This window comes from Pagrus major, chromosome 13 (assembly GCF_040436345.1).
Source record: "Pagrus major chromosome 13, Pma_NU_1.0".
Classification (NCBI taxonomy): Eukaryota; Metazoa; Chordata; class Actinopteri; order Spariformes; family Sparidae; genus Pagrus; species Pagrus major.
The window spans coordinates 25119935-25147025 of NC_133227.1; the positions used below are offsets into that span (position 1 = coordinate 25119935).

At 39.7% G+C, this 27091-nt stretch overlaps 2 protein-coding genes across 2 annotated transcripts; both read right to left on the reverse strand.

Moving 5' to 3' along the window:
- Positions 1-613: 613 nt before the first annotated feature.
- bckdk (branched chain ketoacid dehydrogenase kinase) lies at positions 614-19419 on the reverse strand. The gene is made up of 11 exons (XM_073479736.1): positions 19068-19419; positions 15422-15490; positions 15190-15300; positions 12202-12249; positions 10070-10189; positions 9663-9761; positions 9072-9145; positions 7532-7660; positions 5404-5493; positions 4994-5149; positions 614-4253 (listed from the first exon to the last, which is right to left on the reverse strand). The coding sequence occupies exons 1-11, from the start codon at positions 19305-19307 to the stop codon at positions 4109-4111; spliced, it is 1281 nt and encodes a 426-aa protein (XP_073335837.1). The 5' UTR covers positions 19308-19419; the 3' UTR covers positions 614-4108.
- A 1271-nt stretch (positions 19420-20690) lies between these two features.
- ddx51 (DEAD (Asp-Glu-Ala-Asp) box polypeptide 51) lies at positions 20691-26962 on the reverse strand. Its single transcript, XM_073478769.1, has 16 exons — positions 26800-26962; positions 26195-26529; positions 25784-25956; positions 25540-25690; positions 25014-25159; positions 24811-24882; positions 24620-24726; positions 23576-23684; positions 23307-23452; positions 22908-23100; positions 22713-22828; positions 22511-22627; positions 21670-21771; positions 21509-21572; positions 21266-21400; positions 20691-20976 (listed from the first exon to the last, which is right to left on the reverse strand). Exons 1-16 carry the CDS (start codon positions 26820-26822, stop codon positions 20959-20961), a joined length of 2007 nt encoding a protein of 668 aa, XP_073334870.1. The 5' UTR covers positions 26823-26962; the 3' UTR covers positions 20691-20958.
- Between the last annotated feature and the right edge of the window lie 129 nt (positions 26963-27091).

The window sequence follows — 27091 nt, forward strand, 5'->3', positions numbered from 1 at the left end:
TCTTTACGTTTTCACAGAACAACAAAATAACTTCAGGATTGCTCTGGCAATACCTTTTTTCCCACCAGTTTGCAAGTTATAAAAAGTCACTTGCTCCTCAGGGCTCTGCAGCTGCATGTTTTCCAATTTATATTAATATACTGTATCTGTCATATCTCCATATCAGCTAATAAAATTTGCCTACCAATCTACCTTTAGTACAAAGTACAGAGTAATGCTTTGGCCGTTACTATGAGCCACTGACTGAGAATAGTAGATATTATTTCTGTGTGAGCATTGCTGAATCATTTTTTTTATTAAATGTGACAGAACTGGACACAAATTATGTGTTACATCCACTGACAAGAAGGTTAAAATCTCAGGATATCAGGATATGAAATTAAACTTATTTGTATTTACAGTATATCTGTCCTCCTGATGAAACCCACCTGTTGGAGGTGTCATGGTGGACTGTGTGTCAGCAGGAATGATTTACCCTGAAAGACATCACGTCCCCGTCCCAACCACCTCAGCTGAGACTTTGCTCTGCTGCACGCCTATTTTACAGATTCTCCCCACCAGACCTGCCAGTTATGACACGAGACATACAAGAAAGAAAGACTGCAAGTGTGACTGTTTTCCAACCAAGTAAAATTTAATGTTTACAGAGTCATGAACACAACAGAAAACATGTGAGAGAAACTATGTTCAGTCTAGGAGACAAAAACACTCCATGGCAGCACATTTTGTCAGTAACAAGACTCCAATATTTGGCTTTGTACTGGAGATTATTTCATTTTTTTCTCTTTGTTGATCATCATTTTCTATCTAAAAAGCATCTCCACGCTTAATATAATACGAAATATTTAACAAATCACATATTTTTGCACATATTTCAGTGTGTGGATGCTTTTTGCTCATTCAGTTTGCTCGTTTATAGCTCCACAGCCTCATTTAAATCAGGTGAGCAGTGTTTTAGTCTGTATTTTGTCTATCTGCAACAATTACAAAATCAGAAATCTGGAAAATAGAAATTCAAAAACTCATCTTTCTTTCCCCCTTCAAAAAACTGAAACGATGCAATGAATAAATCAATATTTTTAAGTCTGCCTGCACTTTTCTTTTTAAGCCAGCAGGGGGCAGACGGTACATAATCCAGCCTGGCTGCCAAATCCATAATGTACAAACTGCCTTCAACATTTCACCAGCAGAAGAAAAAAAACCTCAGAGTGATGCCGGTTATCTGCTAATGTGTCTCAAAAGGGACACAAACCATAAACCATTGTTTACCAACGTCTGGCAGCTACTTGGTGTGACCCCCCCCCCTGCTTTACATGCATAATCTACATATATTACTACATCTTCAAGACCTTCAGAGCCACAATAAACACATGTATTCATATACACAGCCTCAGGAAGAATACAGATAATAGAGGCCGTTCTCCGTCACTCTGGGACTGTGAGTTACGCGGGGTTGTTTTTGTTTTCATATAGTCAAAATAAATATTTCAGGGATTAAATCAAATTATGTTTGAATATCTTACAACTGAAATAAGTGGTTCACGTATGTTTTTCTCCATGTCTCCAAAGCTAACATCTCATTTTAACTCAAGGAACATTTGTATGTAAACGTAGCACTTGTGAGTGCAAATCAGAGGGAACCAGTTGAAGTTCAATTGTAAGATATAAAACATTTTAAAGTTTTATGTTATTTATAGGTTTTCTACAACAACAACAAAAAAAACAGTCCCATTTTCTCACTATACAATGTATGTGAACGTTTTTTATGATACAGCTCTATGAATTTAATGGCCAATGATAAAAATGGATTTGAATACAAACTTCTGATGGTTTACAAAATTCATAGATTTCCAATATTGTTAGTTACCACTGAAGATTCTCAATGCCCTCTCTGCTAAAAAGATATCAGTATACGCTAATATAGTAACAAATGCTCCCAACAGATAAAAACTTAATCGTTAATGAAGCGTTCAGGTTGACAAACTGCTGCTCACCGGGGAATGTTCAACAAAATGTGAGGAGTGCTTGCGGTGACTATCTATTGGGGTAAATTCAAAAAGCAAATAACGTCGACTGTGCTGTTTTTAATTGATTCATAACGGTATTAGGAAACTCAGAGTGGCCAAGGTTTGCTAATGACTTTTCTAACGTTACTTTGAGATCACAACTTGATTTTTGTGTCATTTTGTTTGAGAGCAACAATTTAATCATAAACACACGACACTTTTCCGGGATAAATGATACTGATCCGTTTGTCTTCAGGTTGAGAGGAATGACTTAATGAGTGCAAACACCCGTTATCCTGAGATGAATATCAAAAAAAAAAAAAAGTTTGATATCAAGAAACAATCTTCTAATTGAATCACTCTTTTGAAATAATGAGCTTAAAAACCAAATACGAAATTCTTGGTGTGTTGATGGGTGGGAAGCCTGCCAGGGATCACATTCTTGCTGCTACACTGACTCATTATGCTTCAAACCAAGTGCTCATCAGATCGTTTAACAGCGTCCGAAACACCGTTTTTAATGGCGGAATTGATTGCGTCGGACATCTTTTGTAACATTCTGTAACAGACGCAGAGATTAGCAAGATGTTTTTAAGGCGTGCTGTGTTTGAACATCTCCGTCAAGCTCTCCGTTTATGACCACGTGTGTTTGAAGCATACTTTGTCGTTAGGGAACTGAACATTCCTGAAATAGCAGGAATAAAAGGGCAGAAATCGCTAAATTAAGGTAATTTAAAATAAACCCACAAGACATGACCACTTGTTGTCTCAAAGTTAAGACACAATCAAGTTGTGATTTGAAGAAATGGACCTAAAAAATGACTAGCAACCTCGGCCAAACTGAAATGAACAGTAACTCTGTCGCTGACCCATCCTGAAATGTAATCTTTTACAAAACATATCTCAAAAAGACAGAAAATCTGAAATACAACTGACACACTTTCTAAAAAAAACATCTAATGTTGAATAAAACAGAAAAAAAAGAAGACCATTTTAGACAATACTTCTCTGGTATATATTTACTCTGAAAGTTGTTATAATAAAGTCAAAAAGCTGCTATGATTGGTGCAAGTGCTAAGCATTACAACAGGAAATCTATTAATTGTGCAAAAACACCTGACATCGGACTAAAGTAACTGACTGACATGGTGTGCATCTGTGTGACCCGAGAAAGGCAACAAACAAAAAAAAGAAAAAAAAACAAGACGAGTAAAAGAAAGCATGCAGCTGAAGGACTAGCGTCACACATTAAGGCCACTGAACATCTCGGTTGGCTTCCCTGCCTGAAAGCTCCGCAAAAATACTGCTAAACAAAGACGTTCATCACGGCGTGTGACAGAAATCTGTTAATGAGCTTTTGGTGTTTTGGCAGTTTCCTCTGCTTTTATCAGCAGCAGCTGATTTAGTGAAGGCTTTGTAGAATATTGATAAGGGTCGTCAAGGGTTGAGGTTTACAGCTCGAGACGCTGAAGCTTTCCCTTGCAGACCTTAGCTTTTGAAACAAACAACTGACGACGTACAGGAAGGATCTGGCTATTCAAACTACGGTCGTATTGATCATTATGAAACGTGCGAGCAGCTTTGTGCACTTTGAGGAGATTTTGACAGGGTTGCTGGAGTGTCTCAGAAGTTTCATTTGAAACTTTTATCTTCAAAATGTCTATTTTGAGGCTATGTGTCTAGTAACTTCAGAGTGAACTTCTTTAAAACTGAAGCTCTTTTTCCTTTCCTTCCTTCCACAGTAACATCAACGTCCACTTTCATGCACAGTTTGTCCCGATAACCTAAACATTCAAAAGTTCATACACCCCTTGAAACTTCCAGACGACATGTCACAGGGTAGAAAACACAAAGGAAAAACGACAGAAATCATCAACTTGAGAGCTAACATAGCTTATAATCAGTCTAAGGCAAAAACAAAAAAGGAACAAGTAGTGGGTTGGTGAATTTGGGAGCTTTCTGACAACATACTGTGTAGGCTATCACTTTGTGGACCAAAGTCCTGTAGTCCATGCCAGCCTTCTTCCTGATGGGAAACCCTCTGTCCTCCTGCGTGGCCCGATTCCTGCGTTCGGATCTTCAAGGCTGACCATCGGGGAGCTTCACACTCTGAAGCTCTCTCCTTTGCCGTCGATGTGGCGCAGACGCAGGTAGACGTCTGTGCCGATGCCCTGCATAGACTGTATGGACAGAGAGCCGCCCAGGTACTCAGCGTAGGCCCTGGAGGTGGGCAAGCCGAAGCCAAACCTGCAGAACACAAAGACACAGTCAGCAAAAGTGACACCTGGGTGAAAGAAGTGACGATCTGTTGTCGGTACAACATGAACTTGAGTGGAAATGAAGCGTGAAATGCCACCTGCAGGTAAATACGGGAGACCAGTGAACCCAGAAGCCACTGCCAAGCCTTTACAGAGGGATCATCTGGGGGCATGCATGTCATGATTTAAAAAACCCAAAACTCAGAATTTTAATATTTACAATATAAATAGTGTTGAAAAGGTGTAAAGGAACTCTAAGATGCAGATTTTATTGTTTCTACCCCAAGTGTAACTACATCAGTGGACGTAACCACTGGATACTTGGCTTTAATATCGGTGTGTCATTGTTTTTTGCTGCTGAAGGTTGAATATTTACAAATACAAAAAAAGCTGTTCACAAAACTAGGACACTGTGGACCTTTAAATGGGCACTGTTGACTTATTGCACTCCATGGAAAAGATGATTTACACCCTCCATCCACAGAAAGTCAGACATGAAAAATACTGGATGAAACAGGATTGTTGTTTTTTTCTCCTTCATGACTTTAAGATTAGGCCACGATGCTCAAACTCCTGCGTCAACCGTCACTGCATGTCGGTCTCGAATGTTAGCTGATGTCACTCAGGCACTCACGTTCTCGGTCTACACTTCACTTCAGATTTATCCGTGTTAGTGTGGACAAAGTTGGAAACATCTGTAAATATTGAACGCGGATTTTAAATTCGTACCCATGCATCGGGCTGGAGTGGTTCCCACTGTTGGTAATGTTGTTGAAGAAGTTGCTCATGCGGGGGTCCTGTGCGCTCTCCTCAGCCGTGCTGAAGTGGTAGTCCATCACCTTGTCCACAATGTTGTGAGGGATGCCGCCGCCACGGTCTGAAATCCTTAAAAAAGAAAGAAAAAAAAAAATTAAGCTCTGAGGAACAAAACACTTGACTACTGTCATGTATTTTCTTTAGCTTAAACACTCCAACTTTTTAAAAACAGCAGCTGACAGGGCCTCAAAGTTGGAATTTGTACTTGAGATGAGCAGTCAACACTTGAAGCGTCTCTCCAGAGCAAACCAAACACAACTGAGGAACTTCATTAAATATTGTTTTGGAAGCAGTAGCAAAGGAAAAAACATGTAGGCACTCACCTGATGACAAAATCAATGTCATTATTGGCGATGGTGACGACCACATCGGGCACATTGTAGGGGGTGTCCAGATGGCTTTCCATGGTGGCCCTGAAGGGACAAAACAGATGGATGTCATGGGGAGTTTTGTTGTTTTAGGTGTTGTGTTTTGGGTTTTTTTTTGTGCTACACACACACACGCACAAAAGATTACAGACAATGTTGCTGTTACAATCTGCTTTTTCTCTGTTACCAGCTGATAAATTAACCTTCAGTCAGGCTTTTCTAAATGTTGGCCGGACAGACTCAGTTTTCAAAAAGCTAGAAGGACCTGTGTGTACGCTGACATGAAGTCTACTCAAGCAACAACAGCTTTCCAAATCCCTCCCCTGCTTCTGTCCTCCTAACCAGTAATCAAGATCCATGAGGGGAATGTAGCCAGCAACACACAGCAGAGCCAGAAACTCCAGCCAGAAAATGTTCTTCCAGCTCTGACCACGGTAACTCCCAACAATACAGAATGAAGTCGTTATTGCTCGTCCTCTCTCACAGTCAAAAACAGAAAAAGATCATCTGTTGTTATTACACCGATGTTTGCAATGAGGATCACACTAGTGAGGGGCAGAAGAAGGAAAAAGAAACCAAGATAAGGATTTCCTGAAGCCAAGACATTTTAAGTAAACAGTGTTTTTTCTTTCTCCTTCTACCATTATGTTTGTTGTTATGCACAAAAAGACAAAGACAAATTCCTTTTTTGTGAAAACCTACTGATTTTTCTTATAATGTTGCATGTTTCTTAACTTGTAGGAGTGATGGTTAAAATATAGAACGCACAAGTTAATACATTTTCTCTGAATGCCAGAAAAAAAAGGCAAAATTAGAGCTACTTTCATAAATAATTCATTCACCGAAGGTTATAAATGGGTTTAAATTACAACAAATTTGATCAGTAAATGAAACAATGCACATACTAAGACAAAATGAATGCATCCAAAATGAATATATATGTCTCAGTAAATGAATGAATGAATGAATGAAAGAATGAATGAAGGGACAAAATTTAGACTTACTGTCTTACTATCAAGCTCATTGTAAATTCAGCTGTTACGTGTTAATTATTTTTTTAATTTGATTTAGCCAATACTGACCTATTAAGTTTATGCATGAGCTATACTTGATTGTGTCAACTCTTCACCCAGATTTTCACCTAACAAAGTTCAACAAAGCACAGTCTGGAACGGACCGTCCGGACTGCATGTTTTGTCTTTTATTGGATGACTGTTCAGATCATAGGACATCGAGTGCCTCTCATCAGGATTCCAGCGAAGGTTATTTTAATTCAACTCCTTCGATGGGAGCATTTCAATGGCAGTGCAGTCCTGCATGTGCAGGAGCATTTGTTCTCAAGCTGAGTGCCTAATAAGGATCGATCAGGAGCACTGTGAGATCTCTCATTTCCGTTTTTTTCTCTTTCCTGTTTGGCTATTTGTTATTTTATTTTTAACTTAAACTCCTTTCTGTGTGAAGACGTTTGAATCGGGCTTTGTTGTCAGCTGATGTGATGGAGAATGTTCTTCATCTTCATGTCGGTGTTCTCATCAGGACACTTCTTTATTATTTTGTTATGTTTGTCCTTTAAGAGATTCTATTATTAGAAAGTGTCACTGAGACCTAAGAATAAAGCTTTTATTACATCAACGTTAGATATAGAGTTATTTGTATCTTTCAAACGCTGTGCTTGATCTTTTTCTACATGGTACGAATTATGATTTCATACATCTCAAAGTGATTTACGTTTGCTATCAGGGAAGGAAAATCCTCCTCCAAACTTTAATTCCTCAATCACTTATTTCATTTTTAACATGAGAGAAATAAAGTCTAGAGAAGGCAGTTTTATGGGACAATATTTGAAGGCTTTAAAAAGCCTTCAAAAAATAAAGCAAACACTTTTCCCAAGTTTCATACATCAGGTACATTTTGCATGTTGTAAATTTGAGAAATGACACATTTGTAATAATCATGAGCACTGTATCATGAATTGCACCAACAACTTGCTTTAATGTTTCATCCCAACTCACTATGATTTTCATCTCTGGAGATATCAAAATATCAATATGCAGTATTGAGTGTGTATGAGTGGTAAAGTCACCTCATGGCGTTCTTGAGGAGCTCGGGCAGGATGTAATCCAGAGGCAGCGGGATGAAGGGGAAGCGAGCTGCCACATGTCCATTGATCCTCACTCGGGGAGAGTTCCCGTACTGGTGCTCACACAGACGCCTGAGAACACACGAGGAGCATTTACAGCAATGTGCAGGATGTGATCTACCGGATACTCGGCTATATAATGTAAAAGCCTCGCTTAACAGGGTTAGAGCAGTGCTTCTCAAACTTTCATATGCGTCATAAACAGTCTTTGCTGCCAAGATGGGCTTAGGGATTTCATTTTTACCAATTAACAATAAAGCAACTTATAAAATGAGCCAAGTTGAGTTTTACTGAAATAAACATAAAAAACTCATCCCCACCAGAGTTTAATCATCTCTCATCTCTCAGGCAGTATATATTGAATCCTTTTTTTGTCATCTTATTGTTGTATACTACCTCTGTTCATTTAACCATCTTCGCTATATTTTCTTTTCGTTTTTAAATCAAGAGTAACACGTTTTCTTTGAAAAGCTACTTTTTATAAAGCACTGTACTTAAGTAACAATTTGCATAACTACTTAACTGAGTCTTTTCTTTTCATTCCTCTTTCTCCTCCACAACATTTCAGAGAGAAACACTGCCCTTTCTTGGACACATTTTTGCAAGTACAGCTGAAACGCTCAGTTGATTAATCAATTTGCTATGTTAGGCTACTGTATTGTCCGTTTCAGCAGGTGCCTGATTTCCAGCTTGGTCAAAAGTCAGCATTGAGCCCTATTTTTCTCTTTAAGTCATGGTGTACATGGCTGTATACTGTAGAGATCAATTTGTATTGATGAGCGTGCAAACAGGACAGCCTTAGCGAATGACATTTTATAGAACAAATTCTCTCTACAAACAAGATTTTGAAGGTTAAACACAACAAAAGCATGTTATGGTGTTGCAGTCTTACTGTGCATGGTTAGACTGAAATGCAACTTTGGATATTTTTAGACTTTTAGGCTCTTGTTTTTTCCCCGAATGGTAATCTAGTTTAGTGTTTCGCACGATAACATAATTACCACTAAACCGCTGAGACTGAAGGGAATGTTATTGTACCAAACTGACCGACACTGTAATCCTTAAAGTCATGCTGCTAGTGTCGCCGAAATACAACTTTTGTTAAGCTTCTTTTGCTATTGTAATTATAATTAACGTGCTGATTTCTCTGTCTTCACAAGCGGTTTACTGTCCCAACAAAAACACAACAAATAAACAGATCATTTTCAATCAGATTTTACTAATTTACAGCCCACAATCTGTGTGAACTTTCCTTTGAACTCAGTGAAAGTGTCTGACTCCAAAAAGGTCATTCAATAAGATAACAAAAGGTAAACAGGAATGATAGCTCATATCTCGTTCACAGCTGAAGGTGCTCAAACATGAACGGTCGGAGGGTTTTATCAGCTGACCTCTGACTTCTCTCAGTCAACAGAGCGCTCAAACAGAAGCAGAAAGTCATCTAAAGGTGATAAATAAACAAGCAGTGTGGCTACACAATTACCTGGCAAAGTCAACCCACTTCTCGATGATCTTCTTGGGAGAGAGACGTCTGCATATGATCCCAACAAAATCAGGCTGAAACAAGAACAGAAAAAGTTAATTAATAAACTTTATTTAATTAAAATGTGACTTTTAAAAATGTGTGTACAATAAATATCAATGAAAAGGATTTTTCTTTCTCCTGCATACTGTGGATCCTACTACTGAATTAATGATTTCAGTTGCTGTTACACGTTAACATACTATTCAAACTGCCAAAACAAACACTGCAACTTATTTGATGCTCTCTTTCAGCTGAAAATATTCCCAAACAAATGCACTCTTTCTTCTTGTTGGAGAAATGTTCACTTAAAACGTAAATGAGCATTTTTAAAGATGAAGACTTCAGTAGGAACTAATGTGCTTGCGGCTGAGAGCCACAGATCTGGTGGGAAAGTCTGAGACGCCCTGACAAATATTGTGAGCCGTCATAGATGTGTTAAGGAAATGTGATGTAGAACAACCATGACTCAGATATCCTAAAATATCTCCTGCTCCAAGAAAACAACACAGGCTTAAAAGTCATTTGAATCACAGCAATGGTCAGACATACATTGTCTTCGTGGAGGGCGAGATGGTGCGTGGCCAACATTCGGATTCCCAGACGAGAGCACAGCGTCGTATCCAGGAAGCTGCGGAGGATTGTCTCATCCTGCAACGGTATGAAAGGAAATGCTTTAAACTCTCTGAACATCTCCAACGATGGCACCAAAAACAAACCGCTGATGAAACCTGATCAATCCTGGGATCTTAAAATCAGATTAGCAGGTTTCATAAGCAAAAGAATGAGATATCCAGGAACTGGAGATTCAAGACGCAATTAATACTTTTTAAGAGTCGACTTTGGATCCTTAACAGGATCTTTCTGACAACAAAATATCCTCCATAGAATACTAATACACAAGTTATTATTAAAACTCTAGTGGGAAATCATTTCAGTTTTGGAGGTGCGGTTATTACCGGGATGTGTCTGCGACACTCCCTGAAGCCCTGTGCCAGCATGGTTACCACATCTTTATGGTCGTCCAGCAGCTGCTGCACCAGCTTGCAGAAACGAGCCTCCACGTCCTGATCCTTGATCTGTCAACAGAAGAAAACACTTCATATTAACATTTAAAAAGCCATGTTTAAAAGACAGGCCTTTCATTAGCTTTTGAATGAAAGGCCTTCTTGTTTTCGATCGGTCACAGCTCTAAATTGGGACAACAACAACAGAGGCAAGTCATATTAACCACTGTTGGTTTGAGTCTTTCTTACTCTAACAGAAACACTTTTCAATTACCAATCTCTTCCAGTCGTCTCTACTTTCAGTTTTTTTTTTCACTTTATTTCACTGTAAAGTTACCATCAGTGAAACTCTACACCTTCTGCAAAGATGTTTCCCAACAAAGGCATTCCAGTGGATTAAAGAGCATAATCCCTCAATGTTCTGCCTTTTGTGAATGTAAGAAGTCTGCAGAAAGTGTCAGATTTCACTGACAGTGATAGTGAAGGATTAGGGCTGTGGAAAAGTACAATATTAATACATTATAGTTTACCATGTGAACTTCTATAGCACAGGTAACTGCAGCACCTCTCATTATGGTTTAGTTTATCTTTTATTTGCAAGACAGAGAAGCTAAATAACATCCATCATGATCATGATGATTCAGTGCAGTGAAACATTAAGTCCTGGAGGGTGCAAACCTGCACACACACTTTATGATTGTGTGATTGGTAATGCTTTATTGTCAGATCAAATCTAAAATTGGTTTAGCATTTTAGCAGCTTAAATTGCAACATTTCAGAAAAGATGCATACATTTTACATAACATTACAATCGCAGCAGACAGTATTCAAGGAACGTACATTTGATCTGGTATTAAGCTCCGTATTTAATTCTAGGATTAACTGATGTACAAAGGAGTGCTGCAGTCTAAAAGGTGCTAATTTGTGAAATCCTGTATCTCCAGTTTGATGGTAGCAATTTGCATTCACTGTTCAGGACATGTCTGAGGTCAGAGGCAATGTTAGTGGCCAGGCATGGTAGACTGATTCATGGAGTTTCTCAAGGGGTGGGCCTTCAACCTTCAGTTTTTACTTTAAGGTGGTGAAAAAAAGAGTTGTACCAGGTAGTACTACAATACTGTTAGCAACAGGTGTGCTTTTCTGAATTTAATGAAAGCCTGAGGGTAACCTTCAGATCAGTCTGACGAGTCTATAAGCTCGAACAAAAGTGTGCCTTAATTTCAACAGAACAGAACATAAAACACGTTCAGTGGGTCTGACGTCGCCTGCAGCCTCAAATGTACTGACACAGGACTGAATTGGCACATTTGTCTTATTTGCCAAGAATTTAAGGATGGAAAAAGAGCTAAATAAAGAGTCACATTCTGTTCCCCGTCACTGTTAATCAAGAAATATCCGAAGAGGACCGACCCACATTCCACACTGTGCATGTTTTGCACACTCTGAACCCTAAGACTAAGATTGCACAAGCTGTCAGCTTTGGTTGGCCAATAAACAGAGTTAGTAGTTTTTTTCCTATTTTCTGACATTTTATAGCCAAAAAAATTAATCTATTAATCAAGAAAAAAATCAATAATGAAAATAATTTTTAGTTGCAGACCTAAAGCAAAGACATGGTTTAGAATTGGTCAATCAATCAAGTAACTTAAAAATAATACAAAATATAAAGTGGTTTCAGCCCGTCCAACATGAGGGTTTGCATGTTTATTTAAAGCTGTAAAAAGTATTTGGTTTAATTACAAACCAAATATCCTTTGGGGGATTTGCGTCAGACACAAATTTTACGATGTGGCTTTTAATTCAATAAATTTAATGAAAAACATCTTTGAAAGAAGCAGTAGGGGTTGTGGTTTAGGGTTAGATGCGGATTGGCTGAGTTCTGAACAGATCGACCAATCCTGGAGCTGCTTCATGCAGGCAGAACAAAAGCCTTGACACCAAGTATTCACACTTCCTGTTTATGACCAAAAGTGAAGCTGCTCCCTGAGACATGAAGAACTTGAACCTATGACCTTGTGTGTGTGTGTGTGTGTGTGTGTGTGTGTGTGTGTGTGTGTGTGTGTGTGTGTGTGTGTGTCACTCACCAGGGGAAAGTCACTGAGCATGTGGTAGGCTCTGATGTATAGTTCATGCTGTAAGAAAAAACAAGAGGCTGTAGTTAGACCAATTCTCTGTGATCGTCCACCCAACCATAAAACATCCCACCACCAGCACCGGCCCCTGACCGGGCCCCACAACACTACTGACAAGTCCACATGTGGTTTACATTTCATGATGCCCTTTATGTGATGAATCCTCTGTGTTACCAACAATGTCCTCCCCAGAAAGCAAGCTTTGTTCCTCCTTTAAATTCAAGTTTAAATGATTTAATTGTGTATCTTCTTCAATCACTGTCTTCTTTTTGAAAGAAGATCTGACAGACTGAGTGAAGCCACCCTGACCTACATTACAACTGGTGGCAGACAAAAGGAACTGCTCTTTATGTAATCGGCACAGAGGAGGGAATTTAGGTGAAAGTTCATCAGCATTGAGACGTGCAGAGCCGGTGAATCGGTTATGAAAAGGACTGCAGGGAACATAGAAAGTGGGAGAGCTCTGTTCCCACATGGAGGGCCAGGCAACAAAATAAACTCAAAATTAAAAACATGATACTCTGATATCAATTAACTGTGTGTGCTAGTCTCTGCAAGAGGGGGTTTAGAGGAATCTTGTTTGTTCAAAATGGCATTTGAAAAACTCAACAGCAATGTGTGTTTCCAGGAAGTGTCCCGGTTGCTGTAGATGTTGCACATACTTCACACTGAAATGACCACCCAGTGAAGAAACGGTCCCTATACACGTTTCCTGGAAAAGTCACTGGGAAAATCTGAAATACGATTATGGGTGATACTTCCGGTGCTAGCGTAAATGTGTCTGGACGTGCCGGAAGTCACGCCCATAATTCGCTCAAGGCATCATGCGGGCTAGGAATAAGGTGGAATAAAAGACCAATTATGCTTTTTCATTTTTTTCTTGTCCCTCAGTGTGTTTTATAGGTTCTTCTGCATGTAAAAGGACTTGAAAGTTAACAAGCCCAAAGTCTGTGCCAACGGGAGCTCCTCTCTCCCACGGGAAACACTGCTCCTGAAGTACCTGGAACGCCTCGTCAGTAGTCCCGCCGCTAATTCTGTCACTTCTTGACATCACATTTGTGTAATTTAAGCTGAAAACATAACAGAGCCGACCGGAGATTCGGTGAGCGGTGCTGGCTCAGGCGTGTGTCAGATGACCAATCAGAGCAGACTGGGTATTCAGGAGGAAGGGGGCCTTAAAGAGACAGGAGCTAAAACAGAGTGTCTCAGATGGGGGGGAATAAACTGATGTGTTTTTTGAGCACTGAAACATGAAATGTTTGGAAATAGTCATCAACAGAAAACACAGAAAAAACTAGTGCAGCCTGTAAGTATCACTAGTTGATACAAGAGGACAGGACTCTGTTTGAGGCTAAGAGAAACTTCTACTTATAACAAAACTGGTGAATCCAACAAATTATCTCTACTTACTTGAACTTGCTATTTAGGAACTCATCTGTTCATGAGATGTTCCATGGTGAACAAAATCAGGTTTTTGTGCATCTTGTGCATTGATACCACTGAGATTTACCAATAATGGCAAGTAAAACAAAAAGAAAAAAAAGAAAAAGCAGCACATAAGCTGACGGTGCACTTTCCGCTCCGACATTCCCTGCTGTTATAAAAACAAAGCTTCCGCTATCACTAATGGGTCATGTCACGCTGACCTAAATACTGAATGCTGAAGGTTACGTCTGCTGCCAGATAAATTATACTGTATTATACAAGCAGAGTGGGAATTCCTGGCACAGGTTCAACTACTTCAAAGAAGGACAGGAAAAAATCTGAAGCCTCCAGCAACACTCGTAGTGTTTTATACAGAACTAAACTGCCACACCAACATGTTTCTCCTTGTGGCCTTGATGAGCCTGATGAAGGCCACAAGCCAAAAAAACGTTTTTCTGTATATGACACATGTTGCTGAAGTTTGACCTCTTCATACGGGATCATAGAAACGGGGCGGTAAACTATAAAATACGTATAATCTATGCAAATCAGACACTGAGCTGCTGCCACTGACGATGTTCTGTCAGCGACAAGACCAGTGTTTCTAAAGCTTTTCAAGCATTTTCAAGCAGGCGTGGGACAGAAGGGAAATTTCATGTCATGATTATCCTGTCCAACATAATTGTGATTCACGATATCATAACTGATAATCATCAAAATATTCTTAAAACCAAAGTTGCACTAAAACATACTGGAATCACTTTAACCTTACATTTTGTTCAGAAACAAATATTTTTATTGCATTACAGGTACGACACACATCTTTTATTAATGAAAAGCAAAACTTCAAAGAATCATAAATAAGTAATCATAAATCATAAGGCCCTCCTGCACAAATAAAGGATAAATAATGGTGGTAATCTCATCTCCCTGTCATTTCTAGTTTGGAAACCATAGTATTTACAGACATAGTATTAAACTTGTTTTTGTGGGTGCACGTCTGCTAAATTTGACAGCAGGAGACAAACAAATATGATGAGGGGATTGTTTCATTTCATATTTCGAAAGACTTTTGGTTTACATGAGTAACTGCATCGACAAAACACCAGATAATGTTGAAAATCAAGCATTTTTCAAGGAGCATATTAAGCATTTCCACAACTTTCAAGACTTTGTATGAACCCTGAAGATGCAGCTCTACCATTTATGGGGTTCAACGCCTTGCCCAAGGACACGTCAACATGTGGAGCTGGGGATCGGGCCGCCAACCCTGTGATTAGTCAACAACCAGCTCTACCTTCTGAGCCACACCCACCCCTTCACACTGAGAATAATGGAAGCAGCAGCAGAGTGAAAGCACCTTCCCTAATTTCGTTCAAAGTTCAGCCACAGTGGCCCAGTTGTCACTTTCTTATTATAGAATCTGCTGAAGAGCCGATGCCTCCTCGCTTCATGTATAGCTCCACACTGTAGCTGAGGGCAGTGCTGTATGTGGTTTGCGGGCCGTGTTCTTACCACTTGCAGAATGGTGGGGTTGCAGCCAATGATGAAGGGCAAACTGCGGAAGCCCTTGATGCGATGGGCGATTCGTACAGGTAGCTCCTTGTGTAGATACTTGGCACTGCTCTGAGGTCACACACACACACAGAAAACAGTGGAAAGCAAGTGAGTGAAGAGCAACAGAGATTGAGGAGTTTCTCATTAAACATACACTTGACAGTTCTCTCAATGTGGCTGAAATATTTACCAAGATGTGGTGTCCATCAGGAGACTTCCCAGAATACAGCAGGGTCGCTAGGGTCAGTCGCACTGAGGCCTGGGGACACAGTAACATGTTTAATCATACACACAATCAATTCAGAACAGCAGGTCACACAATAATTCACCAGAACACAACTCAGCTGTATTCACAAAACTTTTTCAGCTAGCTTGCCTTAATCGAGGTGGTGCCGGTAGTTGTTTCTGCTCGTGTCCTGAATAACAACACACTCACCACAAAACTTTGTCGTCTTTCTCTTTCAGAAATACTATTTACATAATCTCATTGTGATTAGTTAAGTCCATCTACATCTGAATTTAACACATGTATTCAAGGACTACACTTTGTTCTGAAAAAAGTATCTTGTTAATAGAAAATACAATTAACAAATATAATGGATAAAAGTAATCCCGTAGACTCCACAGAAATGGCTTCAAGTCAAATACTTCTTTTAATCCTGTTGGGCTTCAGGTACCCAGTTTCTAAAGAGTTTCCTCTGGAGAAAAATCCAAATCTACCCTTCTCTTTGACAACGTATCTTCTCAATTCCCAGATATTTCCAAGTTTCAGTCCTGGTACCAGAAACATATTTTTTTATTTACTTTACTTTTAGGGTAGGGACACTTTTTTAAAATTTAGAATAGAAGATAAAGCCTTTAATGTAAATGTACAGAATACAACAAAATTAGGACTTAACAAAGAAGCCAAAGTTTTCAAATCTTATATGTAGTCTAAACACAAGCAGCTGTATAAAAATGTGTATAAAAATATATCTTTGTGTGCAGGGAGTCGCCCAGGCTCAGTCAGAAACAGTCACTAATTCTCATGTATTATGGGAGTGTGTGGCAGGTAATGAATCACTGTGCAGTGACTGGATTTCAGGGCAATGATTACATCACTGACTCAGTAAAGACTGCTGCAGCTATAAGACGACGACTACAAAGCAGCTCATGATAATCACATCGACAAAATCTCCCCCAAGCTTAGATACTCAGTAGCAGGCCTGTTCAGGTACTTTTATTGAAGGGCCAGATTTGGAAAAAGTGAAGCGCCAAGGGGCCGAACTTTTACATTCTGCATGTCTGACTTCTAAAGCTCAGAATTTAAATATGTTGAAAAATGCACTTTGTTTACTAGTTTTCATAACCGATAGAGAAACATTGTATTTACTAAAGTACAGGAAAAAAATCAACGCATCTTCTTAATCTTAGAAATAGGTTGTCAGCTTGTTACTCGTATATTCATTCTGCTTTAACAGCCTGGGTTTTTGATGGAAATAGTATTTTTGTGCTCAGAAACAGACTCAACTAATGAAAGGGCCAATTAGCCTCCTGACAAAATGATCAATGGGCGATAATGAGGATGTTTAAGTGCCGCATTCAGCCCATGTGCCACCAGTCGGATAGGTAAGCACTATAATGTAAAACTTCTTTCCAAGAATAATCTGTGCTAGGTGTTGATGTGTAGCTGTTGCTTGTGTAGAAAGCCTTGAAAATCCAGCAACAGGTGATAACGTCAGGTAAACTAGCATTGGTGTCACTGTCGATACCTGCTAAGACCCCCGTTTACACCTTGCATTAATGTGCAATCAGTAACTGGACATCTAATCTGGATAAGGACAAATTAATACAAGGGTGCTAATGCATTGTGATCAGATCTCATGTGTATACCAGGTGAAAATGGGCACTGGCGCACCTTAGTCAAACAGTTAACCTAGTTATGATGCGGAGAAAGGGTTTGCTCAAGTGCAGAGAGACAGGAATGCACTAGTGCACAATGTACAAATGTAAAATCTGACCTGAATGTGTCACGACAATCTTATTTTTTTTCTCGCAAAATCAGTCGCTTATTAAAACACATTATAGACCTGCTTTCATATGAAGTCATCTCTCTTTACTCCTTTAAGTCTATTCACTGTTCTTTTTTTTAATGTGTTTCTAATTCCTCTTACGTGATCTCACCTTTTTCATCGCCCTTTTAGTGCCTTTATTCTTTATATTTGTATTTATTCATAGTGACATTTCGTGTTTTGCATTTTGTCTTCTTCTTTTTAAAAAAGGACCTATTTGTAAGATTTGTCTCATTCCCAACTCGTCAAAAACTGACGCCTTGCGAATGAGACTCAAAAATCTGCTTTTCTTACAAATAGGTTGTGTAACTTCTTCTTAGTCTTAGCTTCTTTGTGTTTGTCTCGACTGTTCGGCATTTATAGATTCGTCGTCCGCCTGAGCCTAAGATTCTCGATAAATAATGTGATTATTTTTTCCTCCTTTAATTATCTTGAGAGTGACTTCCCCGCTGGCCCGAGCCCCTGGCTGGGGACCACTGCAGCAGGCTAATGTGTGACTATAAGTCACGGGACATAAAATGCAGCTGACTGCCATCAGCCAGATCTGTGGTCTTTGTGATCCGAGGCTACGTGCTCTTTTAAGCAGTTTCACTCGGCAGCAGCTCAGTCTTTGTGAAATAGGTTCACTACTTTCCTGGTACTTTTTTTTTGCCAACATTGTCATTTGTGGCTGACAAAGCTCTGGTGGGGTGGAGTTTTTCTCTCAGTATTTGCAGCTGACATGCAGCTGCAAATGCCTTCCTCATTTTGTTGTGAGGAAAAAAAAAAAACTGATGAGGTTTGTTTTGCTGAGTGAGAAGTTGATGACAATCTACTTCTTCTTTGGAAAAAGTTGGGAAATATTTGTGACCGAAAAGAGTCAGGGGGAGAGGAGTGTGTTGGGTGAAAATCTATACATGTTACACAACAAATTACCTTAAATACAATACAAATACTGGCACTTTTGTTTTGATTCGACCTTTGATTAATAATCCTGCACACTTGCTTTACCCTTGTATGACAGTCAAACACAACTATGGTCAAAGCCACCCAAGCAAAAACTGACCGATGGATTCAAGGATCAACGCACATTTAGACTACATTTCCTAAAAAAACACATTAACGATGGATAAAATATCATAAAAGCTGCCTCATCGCACGCTGGCTTCAAGTTCACAGGAACTGGGTCAACCGACCTCCATCGCTGAAACTTCACACCATCAACGCTCTTTATGTCAATCCTCAGATATACGTTGCGTACTTTAATCCTAATGACAGCTTTTTTTATGGACAAGTTTTCTTAGCAGGTCAAACACAAAGACAACAAAGTGTTGGAGTGGCTGTATAAGCGATATTACCGTGTTATTTTTGCTCTAAATGAACGTATGTCAGCGAGCAAAACATAATGTTCCGATGAAAAACCGTGACGCTGCGTTCACGCCGCCAGGAGAAAATCGGTCAAATAGCGGTCCAGGCTAACGGACAGGCTGGGCTAGTAAATATATATTTCAATTTCAACAATAACCACAGCTAATTCCTTCTAGGTGACAGCTTTACCCGTAACTTATCTCGGGTCACGAGTAGTAACTTAAAGTAGCTACCATTAGCTAGCTCACTTTACACGTTAAGGTGAACCTGTCATCGAAGTGAGGGACGCTCATATTTACTCTCTTCTGAGTGTCCCTGAACTCAGCAGAAGCCCTGCTAGCAGCTAGCCTTACTATCAAGCTAGCTTACGCCCTCGTTGCTCCGGCAGTGGGAGCACGATTTCAGAGCAGCTGCACGGGCAAAGTGTCACATTCTCACCTTTTCTGCTGAAACGTCAATAGCAGACTGGTTGTAAAACGACGTGACAGTCTTCGACCGCTCTCTTGCCAACTCCGAATACCCCATCGAGGATGTGGACCGAAATCTGTTGCTCCCCGTGCTTGACATCGGCGGTACTGTTTTGGTGAGGGGGGCGAGCAAGAGGCTGCCGAGCCTCGGCCTGGCCCTGCAGGTAGCGCCGCTCAGCATCTCCGCGATACCCGCCAGTCCCGGACGCATTTGGAGACGAGAGCTGTGTGTGTGTGAACAGGGGTGGGCCCCGTTCCTGTACAAGCACTGAATTACTGGTGTCGCTACGAGGCCATTGGGGTCGCGTCGTAATGGTGCACAAAGGCACGTATCTCAATACAGTAGAGAAAGGGTACAGAAAGGGCTTTGTGCGCATTGGCCAGTAGGGGGGAGAGCTGGAGCGACGACATGACAGCTGAGCCAATCAGTCGGCCAGAGGCGGAGCGAAACCGCACCAACAGCGCCCCCTACGCTACTGTACGGTACTGCAGGGAACAGGACCGGTCAGTAAACAATTTCTGAGTATTTTAGACTCGGGATTGCTCAAGGGGACAGGGTCAACATGCTTCAAGATGGTTGTTTCAGGTACACATGTATGTTTTCTTCCAGGCCAAATTCCTCTCTATATCCCCCCAAACAAAAATAAATAAGTACTGCAACTTTAACTTCATTTGGTCCTTACTTTCTCTGTAGTTGCATTTCTGACAGGGCCAGATTAACCTGTGACACGGCCCCAAGGGTAAGATTTTTTGTCACCTGGTGAAAAACTCCTTCCCTACACTCAATGTTCACACACTAAAAAAAAATGTGTTTCAGGTAGTGCATTTCTAGTTATCACTCATCTGAAATAAAGAAAAACATCTTACTTGCACATTTTGTGAGCAAGTAAGAACATATGTGCAAGTATAAGTATTTACCTTCACACAACAATAAGCTAAAACTGTAAAAAAAAATCAAATGCAGACAAGGTCAGAGTAATGAGCATCACACTTTTCTCTATTTTATGTCATTGTTAATTAAAGCTCTTTGGCTTTTAGACTGTTGGTCAGATAAAACAAGATATTTGAAGACATTACCTCGAGCATTGGGAAGTTGTGATGGCCATTGATGATATTTATTGTACAGATTAAAAAAAAGAAGAAAAAGATCTTTAGTGGTAGAGGGAAATAAATGCCATTAAAAGACAATTGTAAGTTGTATCAAGGGCTAAAACATATCAAATTCTTGGCTTCTGGTTCTTTCACAGTGCTGTTTTTTTATTCACACATCATGAAATCAGTTTCACTGAGAAACATTCGAAATAAAAGACACTTAGATTTAATACAAATTGCTATTATGAAAATGAATTCAAGTAAAACAAAAATAAAGTCATCCTGAAATATCGCTTTATATGTTTTTATGTCACAAATTATGCATGAAGATAGTTTCTGATTTATACGTATGATTATTAATTTCTTAATGTATTTATTGGTGTAGTTTTGGCCGCAACAGCACTCTTATGAATAAAATATAATATGCTCAATACTGTTTATTTTCAGAGTCAGAAAAATTGATGGGAAGGATAGAAAAATATTAGTTTGTATTTTTTTAAAAAATTAATCTGTTATTACCCACATGAATCACTCATTGCCTCAATTAACAGGCAATGAAACTATTTCACAGGGTGCATGTGATGACTACGAGTCCTTTTCCTGTGTTGGGTTATCCACTGTGAAACTGGTGCTGTGGAGCTGAAATCAACAGCCTCATCACACGCAGACATTTTATGTTTTATTAAAACAACATAAATAACTCAAAATACAGCTGAAAAAAAGGACATGGTGCAGATGTCAGCTCAGAGGAGAATGTCACTGTCACTCCATTATTTGGCTTTCTCATCCTGTAGAGAGAAACAAAAATCAGTGTGTTTGTCAGCAAACAGTAATTCAAGTAATTTATTAATACATCACAGCTGTCAGGTGAAAGAGGACTTGTTGTAACTTGAATTTTTTGGGTGTGGAATTTGGATCAAAAAATGTCCAAAACTGGAGATATTTAACAGTTATTTAGTAAAGAGTTGGTTTCATTCAGTCATACTTTGAGTGATGCACAGAAAGATGTACACACTCCTTTTAAACTGAGGCTATTGAGTCTAGGTCAATATTTACTGAATGTGTTTGAGATTGTACCTTGATGACGTTAGCCAGCTCCTGCAGAGTTTGTTTGTATCGGGCTTCCATACCCTTCAGGTTCTCCGGTTTGACGATCTGCTTTTGAATCCCGGGGCTTCCTGCTTCCACCACCATCTGGAGGAAGTTTTTCTCCTGAGGGTGAAAAAGGAACATTTTATACTGTCTTTACTTTACCGTTTATTCTGATCATATGACTGTCTGCCTCTCTCACAGACATGTTATTATGTAGAAGTGTTTTACCTGAACTCCCAGCAGAAAGGTGAAGGCCAGGCCTGCTTTTCCTGCTCTTGCTGTTCTTCCAATCCTGAACAAACACAGAGGAGCCAGGACACGACATAAATGAATGTAAATATCCATTGTAAACCTTATTTGGACAGCAGAACCTTTGATGGACAGCTCACCTGTGAATGTACGTCCGGATGTACTGCGGTGCATCATAATTCACAACACATTTGACCCCGTTGATGTCGATGCCTCGTGCAGCTGCGTCGGTGCTGATCAACCTTCAGGGTGACATGTTAGTTAAATGTATTGCTCATTAAGGCTCACTCTGCATAATCTGTGACTGACTAAGCAAATAAATAAATATACATTTTTAGATTGTTACAGACACATATACACTCATTTGCTTTATTAGGTCCATGATCAAAACTACTGACTGCTTTGGATAAACTGCTTGACTCTCACATTACCTGTAGAGTTTATAGTAACAATCTCACCTGTATATACTGCAGTTGTCCAGCTCTTGTTTGTATATAATAGCTATAGTTGCTTTTATGTTTTGACTCATCTTTGTTCAGCTTTCTGTCTGAATCTGTATTATCCTGTGACTTTGTTCTCTACACAATGCTGTGTAAGCACAATCAAAGTTACAGAGCCACATTCTTTATATGCCAATTAAGTTGATTCTGATCACGTCACTGTTTTGCTGGTTATAGATTAAACAGTGCATAGAACCATGATAGTTGGGATTTAATTTCAAAAACAAAAACAGAGCCAAAATTCTGAAAATTGTCCATATATTTCTGGAAGTTGCAGTATGTACAGTATACAGGTGGACTTGGTGCACCTTGGTGCATGAAATCAAATGCCTGATCAAGTTTGCTGTACAGAAACGTCTACAGTGTGCAGAAGGAGCTTTTGTTACTTTGAGCTGCTTATTCTTCAACACTGTCCGTATGCAGGTATACATAGATCACTTTTCTTTTACTTTACTGCTCACATGTGCACAGAGACACTCACAGTTGGATCTTTCCTTGTTCGAATTCCTTCAGCGTCCTCTTTCTCTCACCAGGAGAGAGTCTGGAGGAGAACTCAGCAGCCTGAACTCCACCGAAGAGCTTCACCAACAGGTAAAGTCTGAGGAGGAAAACACAGTAAAACCAGACTGGACAGCTGAAAATGCGTGCAAGAAATTGGTGTAATGGTTGTTGTGTTCTCCGACCTGTGTGCAGTCTCTCTGGAGTTGGTGAAGCAGAGGATGGGGCTGAGCTTCATTCGCAGGATGAAGTGGAGGATGAGGAGGGGCTTTTTACTTAACGTACAGGGCACATAATACTCCTAAAAACATAAAGATGGAGTCATTAACAAAGTTACGCCAGACTCTGACAGTTTCTATTCTCTTATTCTTCTCTCTTACCGTCAGACTTTGAGGGAAGTCGAAGCGGTCTTGTGTCTGGGAAGGAGCTGCTGTTGAGGTGCTATTGGACTGACTGTGGATGGAGCTGAAGAGTCTGGGCTGGTGGAGGCCCAGCTGCTGCAGCTTCTCTGGGTTCTGTGTAAGTGTGGCAGAAAACAGCAGCTTCTGCAGCGGCATCTGAGGCGGAGACAGACTGAGAGGACAAACAGGTGTCAAATTTAAAGCACTGCCATTTTAAAGCTCTATCCAGCTCATATTCTACTGCTACATGGATGCACAAGTAATTTATACAGTTGTCATCTAAACTCACATAGCCAGATCTGAGCTCATGGAGGTTTGTGTTTCATCTTTATCCATTAAAAAGTGACTTTGCAGCTTCAGGTGTAAACACAGACTCACCTGGCTGCTGTTACATGCGCTGGCTCAGTCCTCCTGAAGATGGACATGGCTTCTGGTCCACTTCCTGATCTGTACACCGCCTTCACCACCTGACTGAGCCAAGACTGGTGCATGCTGTCGATCATCCTGTCAGCCTCGTCAATTATCTGAGATGGATGACAGAATGGAAGCATCGATTTAAAAAAAATAAAAAATTATACAAATATATATAAATTGTTAGATGGCAGACATCAATGTCATTTATGGTTATCCAGCTTTTATGAACTCACAAGAAACCTGAGGTGCTCCAGACAAAAGCCTGAGTTCTTGTTGATGTGATCAACCAGTCGACCTGGAGTGGCCACGACAATGTCTGCTAAACTGCGTCTCATTCCCCCTCTGGAAGAAGAAAACAGAACAAATACCATGTATTGTAAATGCCAAGTCGTCATCTTATATTTATATTTTATTCTCCTAAAAAAGCTGCAACTGTAAAGCTCCTATGTGTATAATTTCATGATTTCTCATTGCATGTGGTGCCCCCTGGTGGTAGGATAGAAAAACACACCCTCTGCAATTAAGTTTAATTCGCCAAATCAAAAAAGGAAGCACAATTCAATAATATTTCAACAAAATTTTCAGTTACAGTTTTCACATTTAAGTGGAGGGATTATAAATACTAAGTACTTGAATAATTGATTAATGTTCTTTTCTGCTGCATTTAAAAAACAATGCATGGCAATAAAAAATGTGCATCTTAAATAAAACATGAAAATAAAAAAAATGAAATCATGTGCAATTGTCCTTGTGTTCATATCGGTATGTGAAAGAAATATAGTGTACATTATAAAGTCTGTATTATTAATATGTTCAACTTCATTTATTTTATTATTCTATTATATCTTGTTTTCTGTCTTGTTTTCATTTCTATCTGTCACTGAATCACTGTTTTCCCTCCGAGTATAACTCTTGAGCTGCTGTAACAAGAGAATTCTCAGTCTCACCCAATTTTCTAATGAACTATCACAACACATCTTAACAATTTAACATAATTAACATGTACTTTTTCTCTTTCTTTTTTTACTGAAATGTGGTGGAGTTGAATTACAAAATTGCATAAAATGTAAAGTTCAGCAAAGAACAAGTACCTCAAAATTGTGCAAAAGGTACAGTGCTTCAGTAGATGTACTTTGTGACATTTCAACACTGAAGCAAACACCTTATAAAGACGTACATTCAAACATCCAGACCCTGAAATGCCTTTATAAAGTAAAATGTCAAATGTCTCCTGAAGAGCTTCTGAAGCTCTCCCATTATTACGAAGCTGAACTCACCTGTGTTCTGAGAGTGACGCCTCCTCTGCAGCGAAGCTCTTCTGGCCAGCCATCATCACCACTTTCAGATTGGTTCCCTCAGCGTATGATGTGAACACTTTGCAAACCTGAACAGAAGAACATATCATCTGATCTCTGAAGTAAACATTACTGGATTATGTGATCCTGACTTTGTTTTTTAAGACTCTGACCTGCTGGGCGAGCTCTTTGGTGGGCAACACTGCCAAAGCCCGGACTTCACACACCACCCGCTCCATCAGCACCTGATAGTAGAGAGCATCTTTATTTCATTTTTCTCATCTTTTCATTATCTTTCTACATGTTCATCTTCACACAAACTGTAGAGCCTGTACATGTTGTATGCATGTCTTAAAAGAGATGGTGGGCAGCTCACCTGTATGACAGGTATGACAAATGCAAGAGTCTTGCCACTTCCTGTTGGTGCAGACACACAAATATCTCTGGGCTTGTAGCCACCTCGTCCAATCAGCAGCCCTTGCTGTGCGCTCTCCAGGATGGCTGGGATGACCTCTGCTTGTACTGTGAAAGGGTCACAGAGGTCACAATATCTCTTAAGTGTTTTATGTACCAATAGTTCCAAACCATTTTCCAAAACAGTTTGAGACACATGCAAACAGCAGAACTAAAAAAAAATGTTAAGTTAAAAAAAAAAAAAAGAACTTAAATTTCTATTCTTGCACAAAACAAGGACCTGATTTCTTTGCCTTAAATTCAAAAACTTCCAATTAGTCAAGGAGCCACGGGAACCCCGCAGATTATGTTGAAAATAGTTATTTTTCAGGGAGTGTATTAGGATTCAAGCATATTTCTAACGTTGAAAACACAATGGTTAAAATTAAGCATTTTCCAAAACTCTTTAGACTTTGAACAAACACTGTAACTACATCCGGTGTCATTACCTGGAAAAAGATGCTGAATTCCATTATTTTGTAACTTCTTCACGAGCTGAGAGGAAAGTCCTGGCATATCAGAGAAGGGGACCAGGTTGCTTTTAATATCTCTGTGAATCATATCAGGCTGTGCGAGCCACTGAGGCAGGACTCTGTGGACCTGCGAACAGAAGAGTACAAACACTGTGGATGAATACTAATGGTACTGGTGACCCCTGACCCTTCACCCTCCATCACTGACAAATCACTGTACCTTTTGGACTGGCTTGTTCTCAAATCCTCCTAGAACTGTGAATCCAGTTGGTGCAGGAGTTTTCTCTGTGGTTTGTGTTGGTGTGTCGTTTTCTGTTTCTGCCTTCTCTTCTCCTCCCTGTGTGTCCTCCTGTCCAACTCTTCCAGTCACAGGAGTTTCTGCAAGACCTTTAACTGAATTCCAAAGACAGACAAACGTTGTTTTGTTATGCAGGTTGGGATTACATTACTGAAGCTACATCACAGGTCGTTACCTCGAGCACATCTCTGGTTATTCTGTGCCACACTTTCGTGCTAATTATCAGCCGACATATATGCAGGAACCCAATTGGTCATGCCAGTGTGTATAGCCTGCCAGTTATATAATATGAATATAATGTCAACGTGTGTGTATACAAGAACAAGCACATACCTGACTGATCCTTCTTCTTCTTTTTCTCATTAGCACCTTTCTTGCTCTTCTTTTTCTCTTTGATGGGCTCATCATTGTAATCAGAGTCCGACGCAAATGAAGGCTCTACTTCTGATTTCCTCTTCTTGTGTGGTTGAGGCTCTTGACTGGTTTCCTTATCAGCTTTTCTTTTCTTTTTGACATCCTGCTGTTCCGTCTGTTCTTCAGGTGGGTGTTGTCTCTGTTCTGTCAAACTCTGTTTCTGCTTCTCCTTTGCCTTCTGCTGCAGTTTAGCCAGCAGCGCCTCAGACCGAGACTTTTTCGAGGTGCTCCCATCTTCCTCCTCTCCAAGATATCTGTGAGAAACATGATAGAATGAACATTTTACAGTCCACTTCCTACATACAAACACAGCACAGCAGCAAATAATTGTATGGTTAGTTCTACATTTTTGTCCAAAACGATAGTTAATAAACAAATATTTTGTATATAAGTATGTACATGAATGAATTGCCCTCATCTAATAAACCCCATTATAAAATGGAACTGATATTTCTGATATTGTAAACAATTGAATACAACAAGAAGAGACCAACTATGTAAGCAAGTAAGGAATATAAGCCTACCTGTTCACAAGAAACAGAGACATTTCAACAGAAAGTTTTTGTATACTTTTTAGCTATCCGTCATCAGAAAGATATTAACGCTGGGTTTCAATTCCTCCCGTCCAAATTGGAAAATAAACTACCATAAACGCTCAACTTCTACTTGTGGTGCAAAAATCACCACTATCTCATGTGTTTTCCATACCGTGTAAGACGCGGAGTGATGACGTCACTGAAGCCAGTCGCATTTTTTTCCCGTCACCAGTTGGGCGCGACCACACCAACTTGAATTTTCACCGTTAAATGTAAGCAA